Source organism: Strigops habroptila, chromosome 6, assembly GCF_004027225.2.
Source record: "Strigops habroptila isolate Jane chromosome 6, bStrHab1.2.pri, whole genome shotgun sequence".
Classification (NCBI taxonomy): domain Eukaryota; kingdom Metazoa; phylum Chordata; class Aves; order Psittaciformes; family Psittacidae; genus Strigops; species Strigops habroptila.
Window position 1 is genome coordinate 38,681,726 of NC_044282.2, and position 27,549 is coordinate 38,709,274.

General features: G+C 42.1%; 1 protein-coding gene across 6 annotated transcripts; it reads left to right on the forward strand.

The window, feature by feature from the left end:
* Positions 1-1,801: 1,801 nt before the first annotated feature.
* Positions 1,802-27,549, forward strand: CILK1 (ciliogenesis associated kinase 1). Of its 6 annotated transcripts, none has more exons than XM_030489317.1 (14): positions 1,802-1,943; positions 5,771-6,020; positions 7,488-7,542; positions 9,064-9,185; positions 10,768-10,847; positions 12,612-12,744; positions 13,203-13,374; positions 13,931-14,098; positions 16,415-16,711; positions 17,807-17,997; positions 18,643-18,794; positions 20,081-20,209; positions 23,067-23,168; positions 23,786-27,549. In XM_030489317.1, exons 2-14 carry the CDS (start codon positions 5,920-5,922, stop codon positions 23,938-23,940), a joined length of 1,857 nt encoding a protein of 618 aa, XP_030345177.1. In that variant the 5' UTR covers positions 1,802-1,943; positions 5,771-5,919; the 3' UTR covers positions 23,941-27,549. The 6 variants fall into 6 exon arrangements, with proteins under 6 accessions (XP_030345177.1, XP_030345176.1, XP_030345180.1 ...); XM_030489316.1 differs by lacking the exon at positions 1,802-1,943 and adding an exon at positions 2,005-2,458; XM_030489320.1 differs by lacking the exon at positions 1,802-1,943 and adding an exon at positions 2,005-2,458 and having other exon boundaries at positions 12,612-12,739; positions 13,201-13,374.

Consider the following 27,549-nt stretch of genomic DNA (forward strand, 5'->3'; position numbering starts at 1 on the left):
CGCCATTTCCGCGGTGGCTGCGGTCAGGCCGGGGCCTCGTTACAGACCAGGTAAACCCGGTGGCAGGGGAGCGGTTAGTGCCGCGCCTGTGTGGCAGCAGAGTTGCTGAGGTACAGTGGGGCTCACAGGCCCCCGTGCTCAGCCCACCCTGCACAGAGTTACTACGTGCTGTCAGTACTCCTCATCAGGTTCTCTAAAATAGGACTAAACCTGTTTTTTTAACCCCTATTACAATTCTGTTCTACAGGAAGACCATGTGTATGGGTCTTTATGTAGGACCTGTGTACCCTCGTGTACACACAGCCCTGAATGTTTTTAGGAGCGGGACGCATGTGTCTGCTCTGGTAACAGGTGAGAGCTCATGTGTGAGGCGCAGGAGTGGCAATGGGGAAGGTGGCTGTGGCCAGAGGGGATGTGCGGGATGTGGGAGCCAGCAAAGGCAGTGGATTCCAAATCCAGGTGGCTGTAGAGCTGCCCTGTGGAGAAGAGAGTGGGAGAGGTGAGGGGCTGTCTGACAGACCGGGTGCGATCCCTGGCTGGGTGCCTGGAGAAGGGGGGACCGGGAAAGCCACTGAGTGCACCCCTGTATCAATAGCTGAGGTGACAGGAGGGGCAGCTAAGGTTTTGAGATGAGGTCATCATGCATACAAGTGGTTATCTTTAATGCTGCTTCTCATTGGGTGTTAAAAGTCAAAACTGCCGGGCTTTTCTCCTGCTTGGGCATGTCTTGTCTTTTGGGAATCATAGAAACATATGGTTTGGGTTGGAATGGACTTTAAACATCACCTAGTTCCAGCCCCTGCCATAGGTAGGGACACCTTCCACTAGACCAGGTTGCTCAAAGCCCTGTCCAACCTGGCCTTGAGCACTGCCAGGGACAGGGCAGCTACAGCTTCTCTGGGCAACCTGTGCCAGGGCCTCCCAGGGCCTCACCACCCTCATTGTAAAGAATTTCTTCCTAATAGAAATCCAAATCAAACCTTTTTCATTTTAAGGCCATTTCCCCTTGTCCTATCCCTACACGTCCTTGTAAAAAGTCCCTCTCCCGATTTCTTGGCAGCCCCTTTAGATACTGGAAGGCTACTGTATGGTCTCCCCTGAACCTTCTCTTCTCCAGGCTGAACAACTCTCTCAGCCTGTCTCCAAAGGAGAGGTGCTCCAGCCCTCTGAGCATCTTTGTGGCCTCCTCTGGACTTGCTCCAACACATACACAGATGCTGAATCGCTGCCTCTTAACAACAGAAATCCAAAGTACTGTGGCTGTCACAGGGCTGGGTGCTAACACGTCTTTATGCAAAGGGTGGCTTAAAGCAGAAGTCTCTTTTGAGTAAGTGTGCACTGCTCCTGCTGGCTTTCCTGAAAGTCATGCACGTCCATGGGGGGAATTTAACTCTTTTTATGTTTATTATTTTTTTTTCAGTCTAAGAAATATAAATGTAATGCCTAGCCTCTGTTGGGGAGGAGGAAGGCTGGGCATCCAGAGCTTTCTGGAGTTCCTTCACACCTTTTATTAACGAATCAATGTCTTGTTCAAGTAAGTGTATTTCACTGTAGGACTTGCTGATGTAAAATCCTCCCCGCAGGGAGCAGCTGGATTACAACACTAGCTCGCCCTGACTTGCAAACCCCACGAAATAACTCTATGCTTTACTTTTAAAACCTAAATGAAGAACCGTAAAAAGAAGCTAAGACTTACTGAATCATTACCACAGCCAGATCTGATCAATTTTTTTCTTCCTGGTTTCTGTCTTTCTGCCCCCCTCCCACTGCGCCGTACCCTGACCCTGCCAGAGCCAGGGAGAGCTGCTGTTGCTCAGGCCAGGGCCCTGCAGCTGCGGCCAACATGCCGGTATTCTTGCCATGTGCTCACGATTCGGTATTTCGGCGTTCCTGTTTTGTGACTTAAGCTCCGTTCGGGGATGTGCTAGAAGCCAGTCGCCACGGTACGGTTTTATTTTCTAATTACGCTAAAGCCCGGCTCAGCCGCAATCTCCTCCCCGGCCGCGGTGGTGCCGCTTCGCACCGCACCGCTGCCTCTCGCCTGATGCCCCTACAGCCGCCTGCTTTCGGGGGACCCCTAAACCCGTCCCCGCGGCTGAGGCCGCGCTAGCAGGGCCCGCTGCCCGCCGCTGCCCACCCTCCTGCGGGGGGACCGACCGTCGCCGCTGTCGTGGAGCGTTATCCTCCCGCGGGGAGCCCCGCCGCTGCTGGCGGGCGGGGAGGGCCGGGGCGGGGGGAGCGGCGGGTCGCACCATGGGCTCGGCGGCCGGCGGCGCCCTGAGCGAGGCCCGCGGCCGCCGTGGGCCGCAGCTGGGCCGTGGAGGCGCGGGCTGGGCGGGAGGGCCGCGGTGGCGGCCGCCGGGGCCGCAGCGGCGCCAGTAGGGGCCTCTTGCGCGGCTTCCGCGGGCCGGGGCTTGGCCGGACGAGGGAAGGCAGGAAGGAAGAAGGCGCGGCCGCCGTGAGTAGCGCTGAGCGCGGCGGGGGGACCCGCGCCCGCCCGGGGACGCGACCGGGAGAGGGGAGAGCGGTATCTTAGTAACGGAGCGGGGTTATCGGGGCCGAGGCTGGAAATGGTTGCCGCCTCAGCGCGAAGGCCGGGCGGGAGCCGCGACCTGGCCCGTTGTGTCGGACGAGCGCAGGGCCCCGTGGTCCACCTCCCGCCATCTCACGAATGGCCGGGGCCCTCCTTGGGTGTCAGGTCCTGAGGCACCCCCAAAGCCTTCACTGACAAACGTAAACAGCGGCTGCTGGGACAACATCGATTGGAACCCGGACGTTAAACTACGCCTGTCTCCGTGCACCCTGCTAGTAACACCTTCAGGTTGTTGCTAAAGCACAGAACAGACTTTAAAAGGCACTTGCTGATTGTTTACTGTTGCGTTTCCCAGTTTTGGCAGTGAGACGGTTTCGCTTTCAGTTCTCAGCGTTGCAGCGCTTGAACCAGGAGCAAATACTTATTTAAAGCATACATAAGCAAAATAGTTTGAGTTAGAGTCAGAAAGTAGTCTTGATATATTAAATTAGGCTTGCTCTTAAAGGGTCTTTGATCGTGGATTCGTGTGGAACAAAATGGTGATAGGTGAGGCAGAGTCTGAACACAGTGTTAGAATATGGCGAAAATAAGGCTTTTACTTTTTCCATTAAGTATCAAAATAGACTTCTACTTCAAGACAGTCTTGCTGTTTGTGTGCACATCCTCTAATGATGTGAATTTGCTTAAACTGTAGTTCCAGACTAGAATCTAGACTAGATTATTTATGTTGTAGCTCTGCAAACTGCTTGTCAGACACTCATGGGCTCTTTTCAGTGGAACTCTACTTAGGTGAAACAGTCTGTGGGCTAAGGTTTAGTTTGTTGCCGTAGTTGAAGGTGAGAGATAGCAAAAGGTGCTAAGGTCAGAACATAAATCTTAGAAAGTGAAGTAGGTATTTTAAAACAACTTCACTATTAAGCTCAACAAGAAATGGCACTGATTTAATTAACCAAAGAAGACTTTAGGCTTTGCTTAATGGATTTTCATACAGGTGGATTCGTGCTTCCATAGGAGCTGTGTTAACTTCTGTGCATCCTGGAGTGCACATTTTTTTTAATGTGCATTCATCACTGAAATCTATATTGTCTGACTGTTCTTTCCTCTCTAGGTTCTTTGCTTCCCTTTTATGCCCCAAAATATTTCAATTCATTTTGTCTGCTTTGGTCATGTTTGACAGCAGAGCTAGAATCACAAAGATAATTTTTTACAAGTTTTGTAAAAATAGGTGTGTATAGAAAGGAGAGAGACTTAAATTAGTATCCCTCATAAGGAATAGGCAGTTATGTTCACCAGTTCATCGCCACATCAGCAAATGGTTTATCCAGGGTAACCATTGGTGATTATTACTAGTGATGTCATGTGCTAGCAGTGTTATGCATCTTTTGGTTTGCTGTGGTTATTGAACATGAGGCATAGATACTCATCCACTCCGCAGTCACAGTCCCCTAGAAAGGGATATGTAAATGGTAAGCCAGGGGCAGCTTAATTGTGAGCCATCGCATTGGTTATGGTTACAATTTCAGAACTCTGTCATTAGGGGAGAGTACGTGCTGAAAAATCCACAAGTCCCATCTGTTTCAATTTGAAGTTGCTGTATAAAATTGTTTGTTTGGCTACAAGTAAATATTACCTTTTCAGACTAGGAGACCACGCAAGGCTTTGTCATTGTCTGAAATTTTCGCCAGGGATCTGAATAAAGGCCTGGGAGCCAAAGCGTTGAGTTACCATCAGGTTGTTGACCAGCTGGAATAACTAAAGCTTTTTAACCTGGATGCACCACAATGCCTAAATGTAGCTTTATGCTGAGCAGGTGCATAGCCTGAAAACCAGCCAGAAAGAAACCGGTACTCCAGAGTGCCGTTCTGATGGACAGGCGCGGTGTTCCTTGGCAGGTAGTACAAAATGTGGGATTAGGTCTCTAATTTAAGGTTCTCGGTTGTGGTTCTCTGTAGTCGTGTGTGGAGAGAAATGGGTACTGCTGGAGGGCAATTTGTTCTGCCTGAGACACTGCTCGGTGTCTAGGATAGCGTTAGAGACATGCTGTTTCTTTTTCACACACAACGTGTAAAATTGACAAAAGGGATATTAACATCGTTATTTCCTAATTTTTATTAATTCTGTATCAGTATTAGAGGGGCTACTAGGCTTAGAAGACTGAAAACAAAGGATCTTCACAAGATCTTGCATCCACAGGATTGTGGCTCTTCACTGATGTCAGTTCAGAGTTCAAGCAATATAATCCCATTACTTTTAAAATCATAAATTGGCTTTGTGAAATAAGGTCAGATGGAGGAAAGATTTAAGGCTGATACCAACACAAAAAGAAATTGTGGAAATGTAGTTTAAGTGCAGGTTACAAGAGGGAAAAGTCACCAGCCATGAATATTGCTGTCCTCTTAGAGTTGGAGAAAAAGAGACTGCAGGGACCAAACCCTTACTGCAGGGGATTTCTGTTTTATTCTAAGTGTTTAGTTTGGAATATTAAACATGTTTGGAATACTAAGAATGTTTGGTTTGGAATATTATGTTAGTTTGCATAGACTAGATCACATTGGTTCTAAAGTAAAATGTAGGAAGTACTAGCAACAAGTAGATTAAATGAGGGAATAAGAACTTTTTTGCTTTATTATCTGGCATTCTGTTGTTCACACAGTGTCAGGGCAGAAGGTCGGTTAGGTAATGTGATGTAGCCACTGCTAGAGATTGATTCACACTTAGGGCTACTGTAGTGAATCACATGTGGTTTTATTTGACATTAATATTCTTCCTCTGAAGACTTTGTTTAAGGAAATACATATGGTTGTATCTATAGCCTAGGACCTTACGGAAAGTCGGGAAATTGGTTTAACTGATGGCAGTACGACTTGTGAGATGGTAGCTTACCTGTCTGATAATTTGGCTAGAACAGGTTCCCTCCTATCTTACTGTAATGCTTCATTTTTCTGATAGCAAACTGTTTTCTCCAAGCTGTGAGAATTTATCCTCTGCTTTTAGTAATAGTTTCTCTCATTAGGGCTGCCTGCAAGCTGGCTGTAAAGTACCTCTAACTTTAGTGTAAGAGAGTACATTTGGGGAATATACCTAGTTACAGCCAGATACAGGCTGGCCCTTTCTGGTGAGAGACCAAGACAAGTGTTTGTGTCTAGCTTATGAGGAGTATCTCTTGGAGAATGGAGTCTGCAAACGAGCAATCTCGAAGGGTACAGAAATCAAACGGATTATGTTCTGTGCTTTCAGACCAAAGGCTAAGTCTTGAAAACATGATTCCTGCAACTGTTCACACTGTCCTGAGTGCTCTATATTTATGCTGCCACAGAAAGAACTGGTTACACTCGGAGGAGAAACACTAAGGACTGAAATGCGCTTGCAGCTAAAGTATCCTCATCATGAATAGGTACACTACTATCAGACAGCTTGGTGATGGGACCTACGGCTCTGTCCTCCTAGGGAGAAGCATTGAATCTGGAGAGCTAATAGCCATTAAAAAGTAAGTAATTTTGTTTGTTACTTAATAGTGGATGATCCAGGTTTTTCCATTCTGTGGTCCACATCACTTGGTTGTGCTGGTTTGAGCACTTCACGTTCCATGCAACATTTATATTTGGAGTTGTATTGGGGTAGCATGCAAAACCTAAATTCCTTTCATCCTGCAGTCCCAGCAGGAGATAAAGAGGGTGATATACAGGCTTATTGTAACAGTGCTCTGCTACTATGTCAGACATGTACTATGTGTATGACTTAGAGTAGTCTGCAATGCTGCTTTGGAATCTTATATCCCCGCTGCTTATATGGGATGTACATTTCACGGTCCAGTTTCCAGTGTAGGGTTAATACTGCAGTGATAATTAACACAATGGATCTCATTGTCCATTGTGTGTATCTTTATATGCATAATAAGACGTATTGCTCTTTTCAGCTCAAGATTTTCTTAAAATTCCTTGAGAAGTTCACTTGATTTTCTGTGCTGCTTCAGCAGTGACCTCAGTTTGTAAATGGCTTATTTGTCCTAGTTGTGGTAAGAGGCAGCTGTAAAACATTGCAGGCACCTTCCTGAAATACCAGCCATGACCCAGGGACATACTCATCAAAAAAGCTTTCAGTACAATGCTGTTTTGTATGAACAGTCAATAGCTGGCTTCAGCAACTTTCGAAATCTTCTGTGCTGAGGGTATTTTTCCTGTATCAAACCTTGCCAGAGGCAACTTTGATTTTTGTTTTGGAACATGGTAGAAACTCAAATGTTTCAGAACAAAACAGAAGATGGTACCCTCTTAGCTTGCATATTACTGCCAATCCATTAGGAACAGAAATGGTGTGGTAGCTGAATGCACAAGACAGTAACTGCAAAAACAGTTTATTGTTATTATATTTTAGTTTATTTCAATTATTAAACTGTTCTTAACCCACAGATTTTACTGTCGGGGGTTAAACCACAACACTGAGTCATAATCAAAATGCATATGAACAAATAGGACTGTATGTTACACACAGATATTGTGTTCAGAGTTATATTCTAGGTTAGGAGAAAACACATAAGAAACAAGGTATTGAAATTACCAAGAAATCAAAATACGGAGAAGAGCAAGAAGAATATGGTAAAATTGGAGACCCAGTGAAATAATCTAATTTTCTTTTCATTAGATTTGTTTCAAAACAGTCTGAGCTGTTCATAACTGTCATAACCCTTGTTCTTTTTACAGTTAGACTCTACTCCACCACGTTGTGTACTGGAAAGAAAAATAGCATGCCTTGACTTGTTGAAGGCTCTGAAATTTTTGTAGCAAGATATATGTATGAAAAAAAGGCAATCCTGTGTAATAGTAATGCTTTTGAATTCTATTAAAGTGTACGTTGTCCAGAGATGTAAAGTTATTTTGACAAAAGAGACTTGTGGGTCCAAGGCCAGCTGACGTTACCATCTATTAATTGGGGCTTTTTCTCTCTACTGTTGTAGAATGAAGAGGAAGTTTTATTCCTGGGAGGAATGCATGAACCTTCGAGAAGTTAAGGTACTTGTTTCATTCAATGGTTGACTTTAGCTTAGATGATCTCTGTCACATTTTGGGGTGACATCAAATTCTTTCCACCCCTTTTATCAAAAACTCCCCCCAACATGAGCTGTGGCATATGGCAGTACGGTTCTGTTTCCTGGCCCTGCATTTGAACAGGGTGTCTGTAGTCTTATGAAAATTCTTATTAAAATTCTTACAAAAAAATCATTTGGTTGTAGAGAGCTGCTTCCTACGTGCAGTGAGTGGTGTGTGAGTGAGCAAGGTCTCCTGTCACAAAACCTGGAGTTGATTGGTGTTTGATTTTCAGAGCTTGAGAACACATGCCTTTTGTGCAGCAATAACCTTTGAACATGCAGTTGTTTCTGGATAGTTGGTTCAGGGGCAGGCATTTAGCATGACATTCTGACACCAGCAAAGCTTCAGGGGTATGTTCTAAAGACCGCCTTTGATTTCTAGTCCTTGCTAACACTGTTGCAATCGTGCAGAAAACCTAGGTGACTTTTCCTGCAGTACCACACATTGGTACTGTGCTGCTACAGCAAGAATGAATGTAGAATACACTGAAAATCTAAACAGAAAGGAGAATGCAGACAGACCCAGGTGTGTTGGTTTTGGCTGGGATAGAGTTAATTTTCTTCACAGCAGTTTGTATGGGTCTGTGTTTTGGATTTGTGACCAAAACAGTGTTGATAACATAGGGATGTTTTAGTTATTGCTGAACAAATAATCTCAAGCTGCCTCTGTTTTTCATGCTTCCGCGCCAGCAAGCAGGCTGGGGTGAGCAAGAAGCTGCGAGGGGACACAGCCAGGACAGCTGACCCCAACTGACCGAAGGGAAATCCCATACACCATTGTGCTCAGCAATAAAAGCTGGGGAAAAGGGTGAAAGAGGGAGGAACATTTGGAATAATGGCATTTGTATTCCCAAGTAACCGTTATGCATGATGGAGCCTGCTTTCCTGGAGATGGCTGAACACCTGCCTGCTGGTGGGAAGCAGTGAGTGAATTCCTTGTTTTGCTTTGCTTGTGTGCAAGGCTTTTGCTTGACCTGTTAAACTGTCTTCATTTCCACCCACAAGCTTTCTCACTTTCTGCCCTTCTGATTCTCCCATCCTATGGCAGGGGATGAGTGAGCTCAGCTGATCACTAGGATCAATCCACAATACCAGGGCAGAATTTCCAGGGTTGTATTTAGTCTGGAATCTAACCTGACTGTTGCCAGCGCAAGTACAAGAAGAGTGTGAATTCTGCCAGTAGGAAGTTACTTGCAGAGAAAATGCAATTGTTCTGGTGCCTACTATGATGCCATATTGCTGGCTTTTGAATGACCAACACGTTAAATTGGTATATATACTTTATATGTATCTGCTAATACTTGGAGATTTCTTCTCAGAGCTGTATGATTATTTAAAATATTGTAGAGTTTCTGAAGTCATCCTCTGCATCAATGAAATATGTTTCTTCTTTTTCATTAGAGTAAGGCCGTTCTAAAATCCTGTTTATATTTTCTGTTTCTAGTCTCTGAAGAAATTAAACCATGCCAATGTAGTAAAGCTGAAAGAAGTTATTAGGGAAAATGATCATCTGTATTTTGTGTTTGAATACATGAAGGAAAATCTTTATCAGTTAATGAAAGAAAGGTATGTAACAGCATCACCCATTCCTCATAAAAATTAATTACTTGCAGAATGTGTGTTTAACACCACTGTTACTTTCCAAAGGACTTGGATCATTTGTGTAGGCTTAGATCACTATAACTTAAAGCTGTGTGCTGCAGTAGGAGCTGTGGCTGTCGCCTTTGAGCATCTCTCAAACAGTTCAATGACAGTTTCCAGTGTCTCTTCCCAGATTAGCCTGGCAGATAAGTAGTGTTAAAAGTGTCTAGAGTAGACACTCTTTTGAGAGTTGGGAACTGTGGTCTTCTAACAGCCCTCACCCTGAGGAGGCATTGAACATAGAAGTTCTGATAGGTAAGTGCTCTAATCAGCAATACTTTTTGTATTGGAGGATGGTATCACCACCTCTTCTGTTATTGCTTCCTTGAATAAATGAATAAATAAGAAGTGGTTGGAACAGCAATCATGAGCAATCAAATTCTGGATTGCTTTTAGGAATTTTTGTTTCCTTGCAGTTTGAACTGACACGTCCAAAGACTGCCTATTTTATTTGTTAGCATTCTCAATAAAATCTATCCTTTTGATAAAGTCTTAATTTTAGCCTTTGGGCCATGATAGCATCCTCCAGAGGATATTTAGGGACAAAATAGCTCCCTGCTTTGAATTATTCTCTGAGGACACCGTTTTCTCTCTATGGACCATAGAAGCAGCTTGGGAGATGACAGTAATTTTACTTGATTGAACAAAGTAAGGTTATTGCTATAACATATCTTTGTGAATACTACATAAAATACATTTTTAAGCATAAAAATACTATGCATGCACAGGTATAGCACATATATGGATGCTGATTTTTAATTATATGAAGTCATGAAAATGGTTCAAGTGCATAACATACAAACCAATTATTATTAGATTTCTTAGAAATGCTTGATATGTCCTACCTCCTTATGAAAACAAATAGAGCTGCTGTCTGTAAAAGTGTGCTATACATCATGTTCTCTATGGTTTAACTAGGCTTTGAGCTGACAGAGGGGAGATTTAGATTAGATATTAGGCAGAAACTCTTCACTGTGAGAGTGGTGAGACACTAGCACAGGTTGCCCAGAGAAGCTGTGACTGCCCCAACCCTGGCAGTGTTCAAGGCCAGGTTGGACAGAGATTTGAGCAACCTGGTCTAATGGAAAGTTAAACCATTTCTGTTAAACCCCCCATGGCAGGGGGGTTGGAAGTAGACGATCTTTAAGGTCCCTTCCAAACCAAACCATATTGTTCTATGATACTATGTTAAGGTTTGTTCAGTTTGGTCGAATTCCCCCCCCCCCCCCCCCCCCCCCTTTTTTCATTTCATTTTTTTCCCTTTTTAAGTCATTGTCCTGCATAGTCTTGACATGATGTCATATAGTTTTGATATAATGTAATATGGCAGTTCTGCAAATACTGTGTAAATTTTATTGGAGAAACAAACTACATAAGAGTGCTTAAAATACATCTGTCAGTTTTACTCTGTTACCTTTTCTCTTTAGTTCATTAGATAGCATGATATTATGGTTCATTGTAATAATAATTAGTAATTAATATCTTTGTCTTCCCTTTTACTTCACAGAAACAAACTGTTTCCTGAGTCTACAGTTAGGAATATTATGTATCAGATCCTGCAAGGGCTTGCGTTTATCCATAAGCATGGTAAGTTATGTTTTAGCTGTAAAAATTTTGAATTAAAGCAAGATAGTGTCTGTGTAAGTTTTTTAATGTGAACACTAACAATTACATTACTAACTTTAGTGAAGGGAGTGATCAAAGGAATGATGCTATACGAGAGATTCAGATTACTGAAAATATCCATATTTTATAATTGCCTTGTATTTTAGTCTGGAGGTTTGCTCAGTTCCTTTTCTGTAGGTTTCTACTTTCTCAAACTGGCAACTCTCCATTTTCTAAAACTGTGATTTAATGGGCACATTTCCTGATAAATTTAGAGGTCCCTTGAAACTGCGAACAGAGGAAAAATTACTCTTTTCTCAAGGTACACACAGATACCTGAATAAAATGCACATTCTCCATAAGGTACACTTAAAGTAATGAAGTCTGAGTGACAAAGAGCTTTCATTGCATGGTCTTCCAACTTGTTTTTACAATAATGCTAAAAGCTAAAGCTGGTATATACCAGCCAGTAGTAGCAAGACCCACTTAACTAATTAAAAAACTTACTGATTTTAATGATAACTTCCTCATCTTGTTTTCCTGCACTCTTTTATTTAAAATTCTGCCTGCTAAATATACTGTAGTGTACACTGCTTGTCAGCTCTCAGAGTCATCAAAAGACAGCTAACATCAGTGGCCAAAATCCTGAAAGTGAAAGGCTTGTAGGACCAGCATTTCAGTTCACTTGAAGAAGATATTTAGCTGTACTTCGGAAAACATTTTCAAGCTAATGATTTTGTTCCCTGTTCTAATGGGGCTTGGACTGGGGACTATTCTGAAACCAAACTACAAATTCCAGTCTGTTCCAGTGAGATGCAAAATATTTTAAAACACAAAGGTCACACGATTTATTTGTAAAAACCTTAAGTCACGTTTTCTAATAAATTTTCAAACAGATCTCAATCTTTTAGGATACCTTTTACTGCCATTTAACTTACCACAGCTTTAAAGAAAGAACAGTTTTGTGTCAAAATGAACTGTCTTGTTCACTGACCTACTACACAGTAGACTGACATTTCTGCCAAGATATTGTGCATCTGTAGTTACAAGGATCTGGAAATTCATGGAAAGCCTGACAGGGTGATCTTGATGGTCTTGTGGCTCACAGTGTAAGACTCTGTGTCCTGAGATTCTCTCTGCAACAGTTTTGGAAAAATCACATGAACTTTTTTCCCTCTCTCTGTTTCTCTGTTCTGCATCTGTATGGCATAAAAACGCTTGTCAAGTAAACTTTCTATGTTCATTGTCCATCCGAACTCTAACAAACTCCAAACATCTTTTCATATTTAAATACACAATTGATTGTTCTTTTTACAAATTTGCCATGAAATAGATTGCCTCCGAAGCATTCTGCCAGTGCATTGCATGTCTGCACAGCAAAATACAGAAGTTATTGTACTAAATGCTAAAAACAACCTTGATTGCTCTGTCTGGTACTTTCCATAAAGAGGCAGCAGTTCAAGCTGGCATCAGAGCATCTACTTAATATCCCTAGGAAGGATGTAGTCTGCTGGTTGTTTAGCACTACGTCTTCAATGCTGTCATACATTAATCTAGCAAACAAAAGTTAATACAGTTATACTGGAAAATATAGATAAATCCTATGTGAATGTTTATTCTCTTCTGTGTGGGAGCATATTCAGGGCTATGGAGAAAACTAAGCATGCTGGAAGGTCTCCGAAAAAGAGGTCGTATACAGCTGGGGGTGGCATTGGTGTGGACATCAATATTTCATTTGAATTTTAGGGTTCTTTCACAGAGACTTGAAGCCTGAAAACCTCCTTTGCATGGGACCAGAACTTGTGAAAATAGCAGACTTTGGCTTAGCCCGAGAAATCCGATCCAGACCTCCTTACACTGATTATGTGTCCACACGATGGTAAGTGCTAGGATTCACCTACATCCTGTGAAACTTACAATCAAGCGTTTAAAGAAGTATTACATTTGTGCTGAATATAATACCACTTTTGATGCCTCCTCTTTATGAAACTTTTATTTAAGCTTGGCATGATTTGAAAAGCTGCAGGTAGCACAAGACAGTTTACACATGGGAGCAGCACAGGAACAAAGAGAGAGCCTGATAGGCATGCTGGGATTGCTGCATGTCAAGAAGGCATGAGAGAGCTTACAAGATCTTATGTGGGTTTTAATTCTTCATTTTAAGGGAAAAAATGAAGTCTGATGTATGGGGTAGGAGAGGATAGGAGCTTTTTAAGGGCTGTTTGCTCTTAACAGCAAAGAATGAAGAGCTGAATGATTTCATGTATGATATATCTCTGTTTGAATTGTGTTGCTTGTTCAGATTTGTTTCTTTTTTTTATTTTTTCTCTCTTACAGGTACAGGGCTCCTGAAGTCCTTCTCAGATCCACCAGCTATAGTTCTCCAATAGATATTTGGGCTGTTGGTTGTATAATGGCAGAAGTTTACACACTGAGGCCTCTCTTCCCAGGCGCCAGTGAAATTGATACTATATTCAAAATTTGCCAAGTCTTGGGAACACCAAAGAAGGTTAGCTAAAGTGACATTCCACACTGCAATAGTAGTATAGGTGTTCTGCAGTACAGAATGGCATAGTAAGCATAAAAATAATCTATTTTCACGTTCGCTGCCATTGTATGGTATTGATCTCAGACATAGTAAACTAAATTAAAACTTACTTTCTGTGAAATAAGAATGATGCAATTATGCTATAAAACCTGACATTTAAAGAAGAAGTAGACCCCTGAACAGCAAACAGAGTCCTTAGCCTGTGTTTTCGTTAGGTGAAAATTTGATTTTTCTCTTGCATATTGTTGTGTATAAATGTATGGTTTAAGAGGCTAGATACTGGAACCACGGCAAGACACCTATCTCCTCATTCCATTTGTGCCTTTGACTTTGTCAGATGTGAAACAAGACTTATTTCTCACCAGAGGTTTGAAACCTAGTGAAATCTTTAATAAAGTCTGGAGCAAGATTGGCACAATCTGTTACTGATAAGAGAATGATCATATGCTAGTGTACTTAGGCACTGTAGTATTTTACAGTGGAACTTTCTTTGTGATTGGAAATCTCATTCTTCCAGAATGACTGGCTTGAAGGCTACCAACTCTCAGCCTCCATGAATTTTCGCTGGCCTCAGTGTGTACCTAACAACCTGAAAACCCTCATACCTAATGCTAGCAGTGAAGCGGTGCAGCTCATGAGAGACATGCTGCAGTGGGACCCCAAAAAGCGGCCAACAGCTAGTCAGGTTTGGTGGTGTTTTCTTTTTCTCACATCTGCATATGATGCTTCCTTTCACCTCAAGGCACCTTTTATAGGCCTTCATTTAACAGTCGCTCAGGGATTCTTAGAAGAGCAGACGCCAAGAACAATTTGCAACACAAAAGGGAGTAATTAAAGGAGAGTAATCAGTCTTTTGCATGCAACATAAACTGCCTAGGGTGTGTGCTCAATGATCAAATGTGTTACTGCAGTGTGTATAAGTACACCTGAATTAAGTATAATCTAGTCACTGTGAGTAGCAGCAGAGTAAAGGTGGGATGTATGGCTGAAAGCTGTCTTTCATTGCTACTGATGCCAGCCACAGACTCACTGAATGGTTGAGGTTGGAAGGGGCTTCTGGAGTTTGTCTGGTCCAACACCCCTGCCCTAGGCAATATGCACCAGTGCTCAGTCGCCCTCACAGTGAAAAAGTTTTTCCTGATGTTCACAGGGAACTTTCTGTGTTTCAGTTCGTGCCCATTGCCTCTGGTCCTGCCAACAGACACCACTGAAAAGAGCCTCTCTCAATCTCCTTTGCAGCTGTTTTAGTGTTTCCTTGTATGTGAGAGATTCCAGTCCCTTATTCAACTTTGTGTCCCTTTGATGGACTCTCTCCATTATGTCCATCCTTCTCCTCCACTGGGGAGCCCAGAACTGGACACAGCTCTCCAGGTGTGGCCTCACCAGCGCTGAGCAGAGAAAGGTCACTGCCCTCGACCTGCTGGCAACACTCATGGTCATGCAGCCCAGGATAACATTAGCCGCCTTTGCATCAAAGGTATATTGGTAGCTCATGTTCAACTCGGTGTCTACCGGGTCCTTTTCTGGAAAGCTGCTTTCTAGGTGGTTGACCCTAGCATGTACTGGTGCATGGAATTGTTCCTCCCCAGATGCAGGACTTGGTATTTACCTTTGTTGAACTTGATGAGGTTCCTGTCAGCCCATTTCTCCAGCCTGTCATGGTTCCTCTGGATGGCAGCACAACCCTCTGGTCTATCAACACTCTTTCCAGTTTTGTGTCACCAGCAAACTTGCTGAAGGTGCACTCTGCACCACCATCGACATCATTAATGGAGATGTTGAACAGTATTTGCCCCAATATTGACCTCTGGGGTGCACTGATACCTGCTAGCTTCCACCCAGGCTTTGTTCCACGGATCACCACCCTCTGGCCCTGGCCATTCAGCCATCTTTCAGTCCTCCTCAGTGTTTGTTCATCCAGCCCAGTGATGCTTAGATAAAGTTAGCTTATGCAAGGCAGCTTGCAGGGCAGTCTCAGCTCAGCTGCACTGTAGGTATGTCCCAACATCCTGCACATAAACATAGCCCAGGTCATCAATATTGCACATAGTCCGTAATACAGTTACTCCGGTAGCCACTGATTTCACGTGTCAGTACTGTAGTGGTAGTGCCCAGCTAGTGAAATGAGCAGGGCACCTTTTGAAAAACAGTTCTGATTCTGGGTTCAAATCTGACTTGACTTCAATAGGACCATAGCCGAACATTTGTCCTTATATCAGACCTTCAGTACAAATTGTAATAAAAAAAGCTAAAGCTAATTAAAGCAGTTTAAAATAGATTAAGAACTCTCAAAGATATTGAAAAAATACTGACTGTAACTTGGTATTAAGAGCCATTAACGAATGTTTTACAGTAAGGTACAAATGTGGTGAGGAATCTGAGAAGCTTTTTGAGTGAGAGATCGTTGGGAAGGGAAGATGAATATACCTAAAACAGCAAGATGGACAGAGATAGATTGTCTTTACTGACAATTCCTTAATTACTTGTAAGGCAGGATAAAGATATTTATACCAACCTGTCTCCGAAGAAAAGAGAGAGGCTAATTCTCATAAGGGTTACATTTCTTGATTCAGTCTTGGAACTGGAGAATGGAAGAGATGGGATGTCTCTGGGGTCATTCAAGTTTTGACAGCTGAATCTGTGATGACGGGTGCACGTGTGCTTGCACATGCATGTGCATACACATGCAAGAGACAGCACATAATGAAACATGCCTCTAGAGGCTGTATACCTGGTTAAGTATCTTACTTCTGCAAAACCTTTTCCTTTTGTGCAAGTCCACAGAGGATCAGATAACTTGTTATCTGTTGAAACTTTTCTACTATTACAGCATTATTCTGAAGTGGATTGTGCTCACTAGAATCTGGTGTTGACAGATGAGTCTTCTGCTGTTTCCTACCCCAGAAAAAAGCAGATTACATTTGTACCATCACATAGAGCTAGGGTAAGTTAAAAACTTTGGTTTCCTAAGTTGCATCCTAACATGTTCATTATGTTTTAGGCACTTCGATATCCATACTTCCAGGTTGGGCATGCCCTGGGCATTCAGGCACTGGGGAAACAAAAGGAACTGCATAATAAATTGTCTCTGCATATTAAGCCTGTCCCTCCAGCACAACCTCCTCCAAAACCTCATGCCCGCATTTCATCAAGGCCTTTTCAACAGAACCAGTCTTCTCAGCACTTGGCGTACCTGCATAAGAAAGACAACAGTGGGGCTGAGCACAGTAACTACTTAAAGGAGGACAAGCCTAACCAGGTTCTTCTGCCAGCCATTCACAATAAGGTGCCTCAGCAGGTAAAGGTTTATCTAGCAAAAGATACACTTCCTGATATACTGCTTGATTTTTCCCTAATTGTATTTCTTTCTCTTGTTCAGTCTCAAGGTTCTTATACGTTACTAAAAGGACAGGAGATGGGAATAAGGAATAGTTATAACTTTCTGCTAGAAACTAGAAGTTACTCTGTTGCAATCTAAATCTAGTTCCTATAAAACAAGAACGTTGATTTCTCATTTCAAAGCCATTTTATGCTTCCCTTTGTTGTAAAAGCACTGCTTAAAGGATGACACTGTGATTGCATATGAGTAAAAAGGAAGTACAGTGGCCAGAGTATTAATGGGATTGATGCCACAGAGAAATGTATTAAGATGAATAAAACATATTGAAATGAGTGGGATCTACTGCCTTTATCCATTTAAGACATCCAGTGTATGTGACTGGGAAGAATAATCTCTTTGGGCTTCTATCCTTGCCATGGAAAACAACAGTGTCTTCTTCCAGCATAAGGAACTACCATTTATGTCGGTTATACAAGGAGACTGGGTTCATAAGATAGATGACAACAGCAGACAATGTGAATACTGCTGCTAAGAGATCAGTGTTAGCTAAGGTCTGTACTAACCATGTACAGAGTTGCACAAGGTTGAAATGTGCTGATGATCTTAAATGGCTGAAGAGACACAAATTTGTACCTATGCTGCTCTGCAAGAAAAAGACATTTTATAAATGCCTAGGAACAGGCTTGTGGAAACATGAATGTGCAGGGAGTTTAGTCCTCCCAGGATGGGTCAAAAAGTGAAAACTGAGCGTGAGCTAATTGTTTGGGGGGTGTATAGTGAAATATAAGTAGAATTGGAATTGAGACCTAAGAAATTTTTCCTTCTGTCAGTGCAAGATACTTTATTACATGATGAAATGCAGGAGATACGCAATCATGTCTACAGGCTACAGATTGTTTTCTTTGCATGTTTAGTTGAATACTGGCATTCTGTTGTTACAGCTCTACTGCCACTGTTACTCTTTGAGACAGGAAAAAAAAAATCCTCTTTGTTCTTGTCACCTGGTTTATGCTGTAAGTGTGTGGGTTTGTTTCTTTTTGATCTTTGTAACAGAAAACATGTGCTGGGACTGAGAATATAAATGGTGAACTTAAACCAAAACCTAGGCGGCGATGGGGACATCTTGCCACAACAGTGAAGAATTCTGAAGACTGGGATGACTTGGAAGACCTTGATTTCAGTTCTTCTGTCACAAGAATTGACTTGAAAAACAAGAAGAGGCAGAGTGATGATACTATTTGTAGGTAAATTGGATTTTTTTACGTCTGTGTGCTATTTGGTCTTACTTCCTTAGGCTTCGCCTCTTTTTTCATAATGTTGCTTTCTATGGATGTAGAAACATATCCAAGCAGGTAAAAGACATGCAGCTTGTCTCTCTCTTGTGTTGCCTTGGCTGCTTGTTGAATACTGACCTTTGAATTGCAGGACATTTTTTATGGATAGTGCACTCTTCTATACAATTCCTTGTTCATTTTTCCCCACTGAAAATGATGCTTAGCTTAAATCTTCCCAAGTTATTCTCTGAATGTATACTTTCTATTTCACATATGAACCATTCTGACATATTCCACACGTATAAACTGTTAGGTGACTCTAAGCTGCAGTTTCCATGGATCATACACAGTAGAGAGAAACTTACTGAATAATTGATAAAAACTTCAAAAGCAATATAAAAGGGAACTAGAAGCACAAGTAAGGTTTTCAGGGGTGCTTGTATGGCTTCAGCCTGAATATATTCCCTGTTGTCTGTGTGTTTATGCTGTAGCAAACACAGTATGCAGAAGTGATTAATGAAGATGGGATGGAGATGAGAAGGCCGACTTATGGCCTTCTGTGGATAAACATAAGCTGTAAGGATTGGACTAAGTATAACAAATTTTGGTTTATAGATTTGAAAGCATTTTGGACTTGAAGCCTTCGGATGCTGTAGGCTCTGGCAGCAGTGCACCTTCCCATGTGACCTTTTCACGGCAGGACACTCCTACATTGCGAGTTTCTGCAGCAAAGCAACACTACTTGAGACATTCTAGGTATCTACCTGGTTAGTAAAAGATACTTATTTTCTTTTCTTCCTCTAATTCCAACAGCAGTATGAAGTAGTCATTGTTACATCAGGCTTTATCCTTTGACATGTGGAGGTGAGCTACTGCTTAAAGAACCTGAGAGCAGGAGCTTTGCTAATGTGTATGGCCATGATACAAAATACAAGCCTGCTTTTGCTTTACCATAAATTGTGAGCACATCCTTGCATGTTAGGTATCCTCCTTAAATATGGGATTGTTGTGGTTTAAGGCCAGCTGGTAACTTGGAACCACGCAACTGCTCGCTCACTCCCCCACTTCTTCCTCCCCCCGCTCCCGGAGGGACGGGGAAGAGAATGGAAAGAATGTAACTCCCACGGGTTGAAATAAGAACAGTCCAGTAACTAAGATATAATACAAAACCACTACTGCTACCATTAATAATGATAAGGGAAATAACAAGGGGAGAGAATACAATTGCTCACCACCCGCCGACCCAAGCAGCAGTCTGTGCCTTCTGGGTAACTCCCTCAGTTTATATACTGGGCATGACGTGCCATGATATGGAATACCCCTTTGGCTAGTTTGGGTCAGGTGTCCTGTCTCTACTTCCTCCCGGCCTCCCCTCCTCCCTGGCAAAGCATGAGACTGAGAAAGTCCTTGGTCGGAGTAAACATTACTTAGCAACAACTAAAAACATCGGTGTTATCAGCGTTGTTCCCAGGCTGAAAGTCAGAAACACAGCACTGCACCAGCTACTAAGAAGGAGAAAAAATGACTGCTACAGCTGAACCCAGGACAGGGATGTATAGTAAATACAAATAATATGTGACATGAACTCTACTGCAAACAATCTGTGGTTTCAGTAGGTACACCACAGGAGTACAGTACTATGAGAAATGCAGTCTACCATTATTTGCACTCAGGTTATGTTGTCACTGTTAGGCTAAAAGCTGTAAAATGTTGTGTTTGATATGAAGCATAGATTTCATTTATGTAGGAAAGTTTGCCTTATGTGACTTGAAAATAGTTGTGACCTTGATGTAAGGATCCTGTCCCTTGACATAAAGCAGACATTGATGCTGGTGGAACTACTTAACTGTTATCTTCACAGGCCCATGGCTGGTCATAGCATTCCCATATGAGAGGATGGGAAGTAACCCAGAGGCATGTTAAGAGTAAAAAGGTTTTGGCTAAGTTCACTGAACTGGACCAATGCTTGAAGATTGTGCATCAGATGGAATGAATGTGAGCCTGTGTAGCAACAGAGATTTCAGCGTGGTAATTTTTTGCGTTTTTGCAATAGGAATAAGCACAAGGAATAGCATAGTCTCCACTTCAAACAAAGAGTCCGTTCCGCCTAATCCCTGGCCCAGTTCTGGTTTGCCTGGGAAAGCTTCTGGTCTGGGAGGAAGTATTAACAGGATGAATTCAGGTAAGAAGCTGTGCTTAACACTCTGAGAGAAGATAATAGGTGACATCTCTGCAATTCCAGACAGCTGTATTTTAGGGTCACCCATGTCTAATATATTGTCAGCTCCAAAGATACTTGCTGCTGTGTCTGTTCTTCTGTTCAAAACCAGTTATGAGCACTGTTCCTTGGATTTGGAGACTACCTTAAACTGAAACATAATAATTTCTTCTAATGAATCACCAAAAGTCTGGTTTGAAGTACCACATGCATAGAAGGTTGGACAGCTTAGGTCTGTTCAATCTGAAATACTTCCTCTTGCCTTCAGTTTCCATCGTCAGGTTTTGTAAGTCATATTTTTCAGGTTTCCAAATTATTTTAGCCCATCTGGTGCTTGAATGACTGTCATAGAGGAGGAACGTGGTCTAAACTGAGCTAGCCATGCACACCACTCTTGCTCTGTGAATAAAGCAAATAAAATCTATCATCATGTCTTTTAATTGATGCTGTTTTAAATAGTGAAATAATTGTAGCTTTAAAAAAATTCAGACAAAAAGCAAAACTCTGATTTTTCTTCTTCAGGTTTTTGGGGCATTTGGTATTTCAGGTATTTAATCCCTATTGTTTGATTTGAAGTCATTAATTTGTAGATTTTGCCAGATATCATAGAATCATAGAATCATAGAATCGTAAGGGTTGGAAAGGACCTTAAGATCATCTAGTTCCAACCCCCCTGCCATGGGCAGGGACACCTTGCCCTAAACCATGTGGCTCAAGGCTCTGTCCAACCTGGCCTTGAACACCGCCAGGGATGGAGCATCCACAACCTCCCTGGGCAACCCATTCCAGTGCTTCACCACCCTCACTGTAAAGAACTTCTTCCTTATATCTAATCTAAACTTCCTCTGTTTAAGTTTGAACCCATTACCCCTTGTCCTACCACTACAGTCCCTAAGGAAGAGTCCCTCCCCAGCATCCTTGTAGACCCCCTTCAGATACTGGAAGGCTGCTATGAGGTCACCACGCAGCCTTCTCTTCTCCAGGCTGAACAGCCCCAACTTTCTCAGCCTGTCTTCATATGGGAGGTGCTCCAGCCCTCTTACCATCCTCGTGGCCCTCCTCTGGACTTGCTCCAACAGCTCCATGTCCTTTTTATGTTGAGGACACCAGAACTGTACGCAGTACTCCAAGTGAGGTCTCACAAGAGCAGAGTAGAGGGGCAGGATCACCTCCTTCGACCTGCTGGTCACGCTTCTTTTGATGCAGCCCAGGATACGGTTGGCTTTCTGGGCTGCAAGCGCACACTGCCGGCTCATGTTAAGCTTCTCGTCAACCAACACCCCCAAGTCCTTTTCTGCAGGGCTGCTCTGAATCTCTTCTCTGCCCAGCCTGTAGCAGTGCCTGGAGTTGCCCCGACCCAGATGTAGGACCTTGCACTTGCCTTGGTTAAACTTCATAAGGTTGGCATCGGCCCACCTCACAAGCGTGTCAAGGTCCCTCTGGATGGCATCCCTTCCCTCCAGCGTATCAACCGAACCACACAGCTTGGTGTCATCGGCAAACTTGCTGAGGGCGCACTCAATCCCACTGTCCATGTCACCGACAAAGATGTTGAACAGGACCAGTCCCAACACCGATCCCTGAGGGACACCACTCGTTACAGGTTTCCAACTGGACATCGAGCCATTTACCACAACTCTTTGCGTGCGGCCATCGAGCCAGTTTTTTATCCACCGAGTGGTCCATCTATCAAATTGATGTCTCTCCAATATTTTGATGTTCGTAGATTGTATCTATGTATTTCCTCTCTAAATCTTTCTTGGCTTCAGGTTTTCATGTGATGTTACAGTTCTGCAGTACAGTACTTATTTTGCATATGTTGTTATAAACATGTTTGATTGAGAAAATTTGTGTTGAATCTTGGTCCAAATAAACATTTTGGGCCTTCAGAAACTCTGGTTTAAAAAATAAAAAACTTTACATTTTAGATGTAATTTAATCAGAAAATTGTTCTTTAAAGATTTAAGATGGGAGGATGTCGTAAATGTCTAAACTACATGAGAACCTTCATATACGTAGCACATGTCTCCTTCCTGGCTCTTCTATAAGTTTTTGCTTCTTTTGTAGCTGCATAGGGTATCATTGGATTTTCCCCTTTTTCACTTACTACCATCATTTCCCACAATATGCTTTGCCACTGCTCTACTGCTCTAGTACATTATAGGCATATGTGCAATGGATCTGTCCTGTGCATGCTAACTTTGTTTAGTGTTCATCTGCGCTATGTCTCTGGGCTGCTTTATTTGTAAGTATTTTTGTTCCATTTTCTGTGGCTTATCCTACAGGTCAGTTAGATCTGTTCCTGCTCATCTTAGGGACCAAGTTTTGTAGCTGGCTTTACAAATCTGGAACGCAAATCTGACCCAATTTATTAAGTTGCACTCTTACTGGCTTCAGTAAGAGCTTTGTGTAGCACCAGAGCCCCAAAATAACTGTATAGAAATCAAGAGTGAGTATATTTATAGGACCCAGTTGCTGAAAATTAAACAAAATAATTCCAACTGAAATGCTAAGTTTTGAAAGCTTTAAGAAACCTTGAAAAAAGCTGAGTTGTGAGGGAGAAGCAGAAATTGCCCTTTTAAGAGTACAATTATACCCATTTTCCATTCATCTTCAATGCAGTCTGATGCTGACAGTCTCCTGAATGCAGGTATATTTAAGTTCTGTGGATTCCCAGTGTCTTCAAGGAAGTTCTTGTTTTCATCAGTCCATAATCAGGCTTGATCTTGAATATGACCCATCAGTGCACACCTTTGTCAGCTGTTGATAGTATGGGAGATCTATTGTGTAGGGCTCAGGTGTTCCTTGTCATTTCTTTCAGGGTCCATAGGATCAAGTGGTTATATCCCTGCACTTCTGAAGAAGGAAGTAGGCTCTGCTGGGCAGAGGGTACAGTTAGCGCCAGCTGTGGATCCATCTTCTAGTAAGTATAATACCAAAGTTGCTTAGGTCTCTTGCTCGTTACTCTCGTAGTGCTGTTTGTACTGTATGATGTATGTATGTAGTGCTGAACTACATATCTTTGCTTTACTGCATTTGTAAATATTTGATTGACTGGAATTACAGTTTGTAACTTTTCAGAACTTCATATGGAGAAGGATTTGGTTTATATTTACTTTGTGAAATATGTGGTTTTATCCACAGCATAGTCACAGCATAGCCACAGCATATAGTGGAACCTGGAGGTTGGTGTGAGAGCTGGTACAGAATTCACACTTGTCAAATCAGTGATATAAATGCTCCTTGTCTGATAAGACTTTAGGGATTGGATCCGCTATTGTTTCACATCAGCAAACTGTATTTTAAAAGGAGGCTTCTTTCATAGAGTCATAGAATCATAGAATGGTTTGAGTTGGAAAGGACCTTATGATCATCTAGTTCCAACCCCACTGCCGTGGGCAGGGACGCCTCACACTAGACCATGTTGCCCAAGGCTCTGCCCAACCTGAAATAAGGACCTGGACCTGCATCCAGTTGCTGTTCAATGTGGGCAGCTACTAATTGAACCTTTATCTCATGGAATTTTCTCTTGTCCCTTAGATTATGCTTCCGTGAAGTCAGTAAGACCCCATCTTGGACAGCCATCATTCAGTTCACCTACTAAAAGCACACCAAGGTTAATGCCTTTCCCACCACCAGCTCAGCCAATCCATGGGCGCATTGACTGGTCTGCAAAGTACGGTGCTCACCAGTGACGCGTGGAAATACTCTCTGAACTAGTGGGTGTTTTCCATGAAATGGTGGCTAACATGAGACAATTTGATACTGTTTTATGTACCTGTAAAAGAGACAGATCCTCTATGAACAAGACATTTTGAAGGGTTGGGTTTTTTTTTTTTACTTTTATTTGTATTCATTTGAATGCAATCTTGTAACTTTTTGTATAAAATTGTTTTGTTATATAATTGGGTCCAGTTATTTTCATAAATCTGGTACATTTTGTATATATCGCTTAGGGGTTGTGGCATTTTTATACGATAAATTTTTATAACAAACTTTTTTAAAATTTCACTTTTCCTTTATTAGATTCAACTTTTTTATAAAAGTGGATTAAAAAAAGCAAAGTGGTGCAATATTGCAGTGGAAGAGAAGTACTGAGGAAGGGGCATTAATTAGACATTTTCTGAAGTTTTTGTGCTAAATGAGGCTGTATAATTTCAGTGATGTCATGTCTTGATGCCACTCTTCTGTGGTCCTATACTCATTTGGTTTGTGCTGACATCGAAGGAATGAGTAACTAACAGTCTAAACTCCTTTGCAGTCACTCAGAGACTGCCAAAAGCCAGTGGGAGGCTTCTTTTTTAATTTATTTTTGCCTTTAAAAGGTTTTGTTGGACTGCTGTCCAGCTCCATTCTTTTGCTTTTACCAAATTTGGGGAATCTCGTCGTTTGATGAAGGGTGGCTGCCCTTCCGTAGATCTGTTTTCTGACACGGCACGCTTTTGTCCTGCTTTCAAAGTTGCTTCTTGGCATCGTTCACTAGGAAATAGAAGGTGGACCTACCTCTCTTAGATTCATTTAAATGTTCTAATGATTTCTAAGCAGAAAAATCAGATTTTATTTCTTCTTTTTTGTTGTTGTTGTTAATATAAGATTTGAAGACTTACTTAGGACAGTATTAACAATTATAATGCTGGTTTCAGAATAATGAAGTATTAGTGATACAGCAGTAGCAGAGTTTAAGCAAACAGTATCTATGCAGCTGACTTACTTTTCACAACTGTTTTAAATCACTTTGGGGAAAAAATAATCCAGAGGAAATGAGTGAGTTTAAGCTTACTTCAGTTTTTCCTCACTTCAATACATCTTCACTTACAATGTCAAGAATATGTCAGCTTCGATAAATCAGACCCAAGGCTCTACTGAAAAAAATGAGACCTTACCTGGTCCTGCCAAAAACTGTTCTAAATTCGTGGTTGATTTCACAGAAACTGATACAGCCCTTTGAAGAGCAGTTTAAGTTAGTTTGTAAGAGCAAATAAGTTATCAGGTTATAGAGAAAAGAGAATAGCCCCATAGTCTGGTTTAATTCTGTAATGGGAAGGAGTGCCAGAGTCCAGCCATGAGCAAAAGATTCATTTAGATCATAGTCAGCATTTGGCAGTTCCAGCACTTCCTTCACAGAAGGAAGATAAAACAGTACAGTGCTGTGGAAGAACATCTTCCATAGCTGCGTTTTGGAACAGCAGCACCAAAGCTGATGTGTGCTCTAAAAATGGATCTTCCTGCAGAAGTGTACAGGAATGCTCACCTTTCTGAGCTCATTTTATGAACAGATCAGGCAAATTGTATATTTACAAGACTTAAATCCAGTCTGAAGGGATCAGAGCAGGTATGCTTCTCAGCATCCAACCATTCTGAAGGAGCTGAGTGGCTACTGTGTTAATGAGATCCTATGTGCCACGCTTGATGCCATGCTCCTGTTGTCCTATACTCATTTGCTTTGTACTGGCATCAAAGGAATGTGTAACTAACAGTCTAAACTCTCTTCACTGTGGACTGGAGACTGGAAACCCATACTGGCTTTTTCAGTACTTTCCGTGGAGAACGTGTGGGACTCCGAGGAAACTGTACCTTAGAGTAGGCTGCTGGCTCAGTGCTGCAGGGGGGAGGAACTGTGAGGAACACTGGTCACCACTTGCTTTTGTGGACTTGGTCCACAGTGAGACAGCACTAGACAGAAGGGGTCTATGAATTAAATAAAGTGTGTGTGTAAGACTTATACATGCCAAGGACGTGTTATGTGTCCAGCTACTCCATTATTTGCTCATTGCAAGTGCTATCTCTAGACCATACCTAGCTGCTTCGAAAGCAGTGGTGCCAATGCATGGCAGTAAAACAAAGCAGCCTTTCGATTTCTAAAACACACACTGATGGTGTTTTTTGGTAAGTGGAAAAGGAAATATGTATATTTGTGTTAGAACTGGAAAGAGTTGTTTCTTGTGGCAGAAATAAATATCTGTATTTATATCTAGATATTCAATTTATTTTATCACTCTCTCAAAAGGGAATACTATTCTAAGTATCCCTAGACCCGAGTAGACAATGTAATTAGTCTGTTCCATGCACTTAATTCCTACTACAGGAAGTGGGAGATGAAAAAGTCACAAGAATGGGCTGCTTGGGCTTGGGTTCATCCTATCTAAACATGAGCTCCTTTATTGTGAGGTGACTCTGAACTAATGGTGAGTGAGAATCATCTAAGAGAAATTTGGCTCACTTGAGAACTTAATAGCCCTCTGGAGACACCTGGGTCTCCCCACTGAGGAGGGGGGCTACTCCACGTGTTGAAAGTAACACAGGATGAATTCGAACATGCCCTGTGATGTCTGAGCCTGTATCAGCCCTGTGGTGATTTGGTGATTTTCTTTGACTATAGCATTCAGGTTTTGGTCAGTCGAGTGAAAAGATCAGCAAAAGTAGAAAGGTAGTAGTACTCTTTTTTGCGTATCTCCTCCTTTTGCAATTTAAAGCCTTTATGTAGGAAAAAAACCCTAATAATCTTGATATTCAGAATCCCTTCTGCTAGTTTTAACTTAGCGGACAGAAAATGAGCTGAGTATAATGGCAGCACCAGTAGTCTTTACTCGAGACTCCAGCAAATTCCAAGTGAAGCTGGAAAGTTTTGCACCAGGACTGAGTGGGGTGAGTGTGTTAGTGTGCTGTCTCAGTGTGCAGAGCACGTATGGAAAAGATGTAGGGCTTCATTATATTGCAGTCTGGAGCAGCAGCGTATCTGAGGATTTATGACATGTAACTTACTACTTTGTGCTTTCGTATTTAGCAGCACCTTTATGTAAAACGTTTTTAGAATTCTGCTGTTTACATTTTGTCAGACTTCTGCATAACATGTAATAATGACCGCTGGAAGTCAAGGAGCCTGGCAGTGGGCTCATTCACCTCTGTAATCCACATTTTTTTCCTAAAAGTATTGTGTCAGTGCCATGATGTTAGCAAAAAAAGAAAGAAAGAAACAAAGCTGGAAAACCCACTTCCACAGTATCTCTGTGTCTAATAAGGCTGTTGGTGTGAGTAGGCTGTTGCGTAATGTGAGGAGGAAGATACCAATTGAGAGAACATGTTTGAACTTATGTGGAAGGAGAAGGTGGAATTGTCAAGAGTGAGTAAAGAAATAACAGTTCTTGTTTATTCTGTGGTTTTGTTCAAAATATTACACATGCTTGTTTTGTTCCTTCTGTGTCAAGTCTCCTGCGCGGAATAAAGTTACTCTTGAAGAAATATCAACTGACTGACAAGGGTCTTGATCTTTTATTCAGTTTTTAATAAAAACTCTGTAGTTTGGC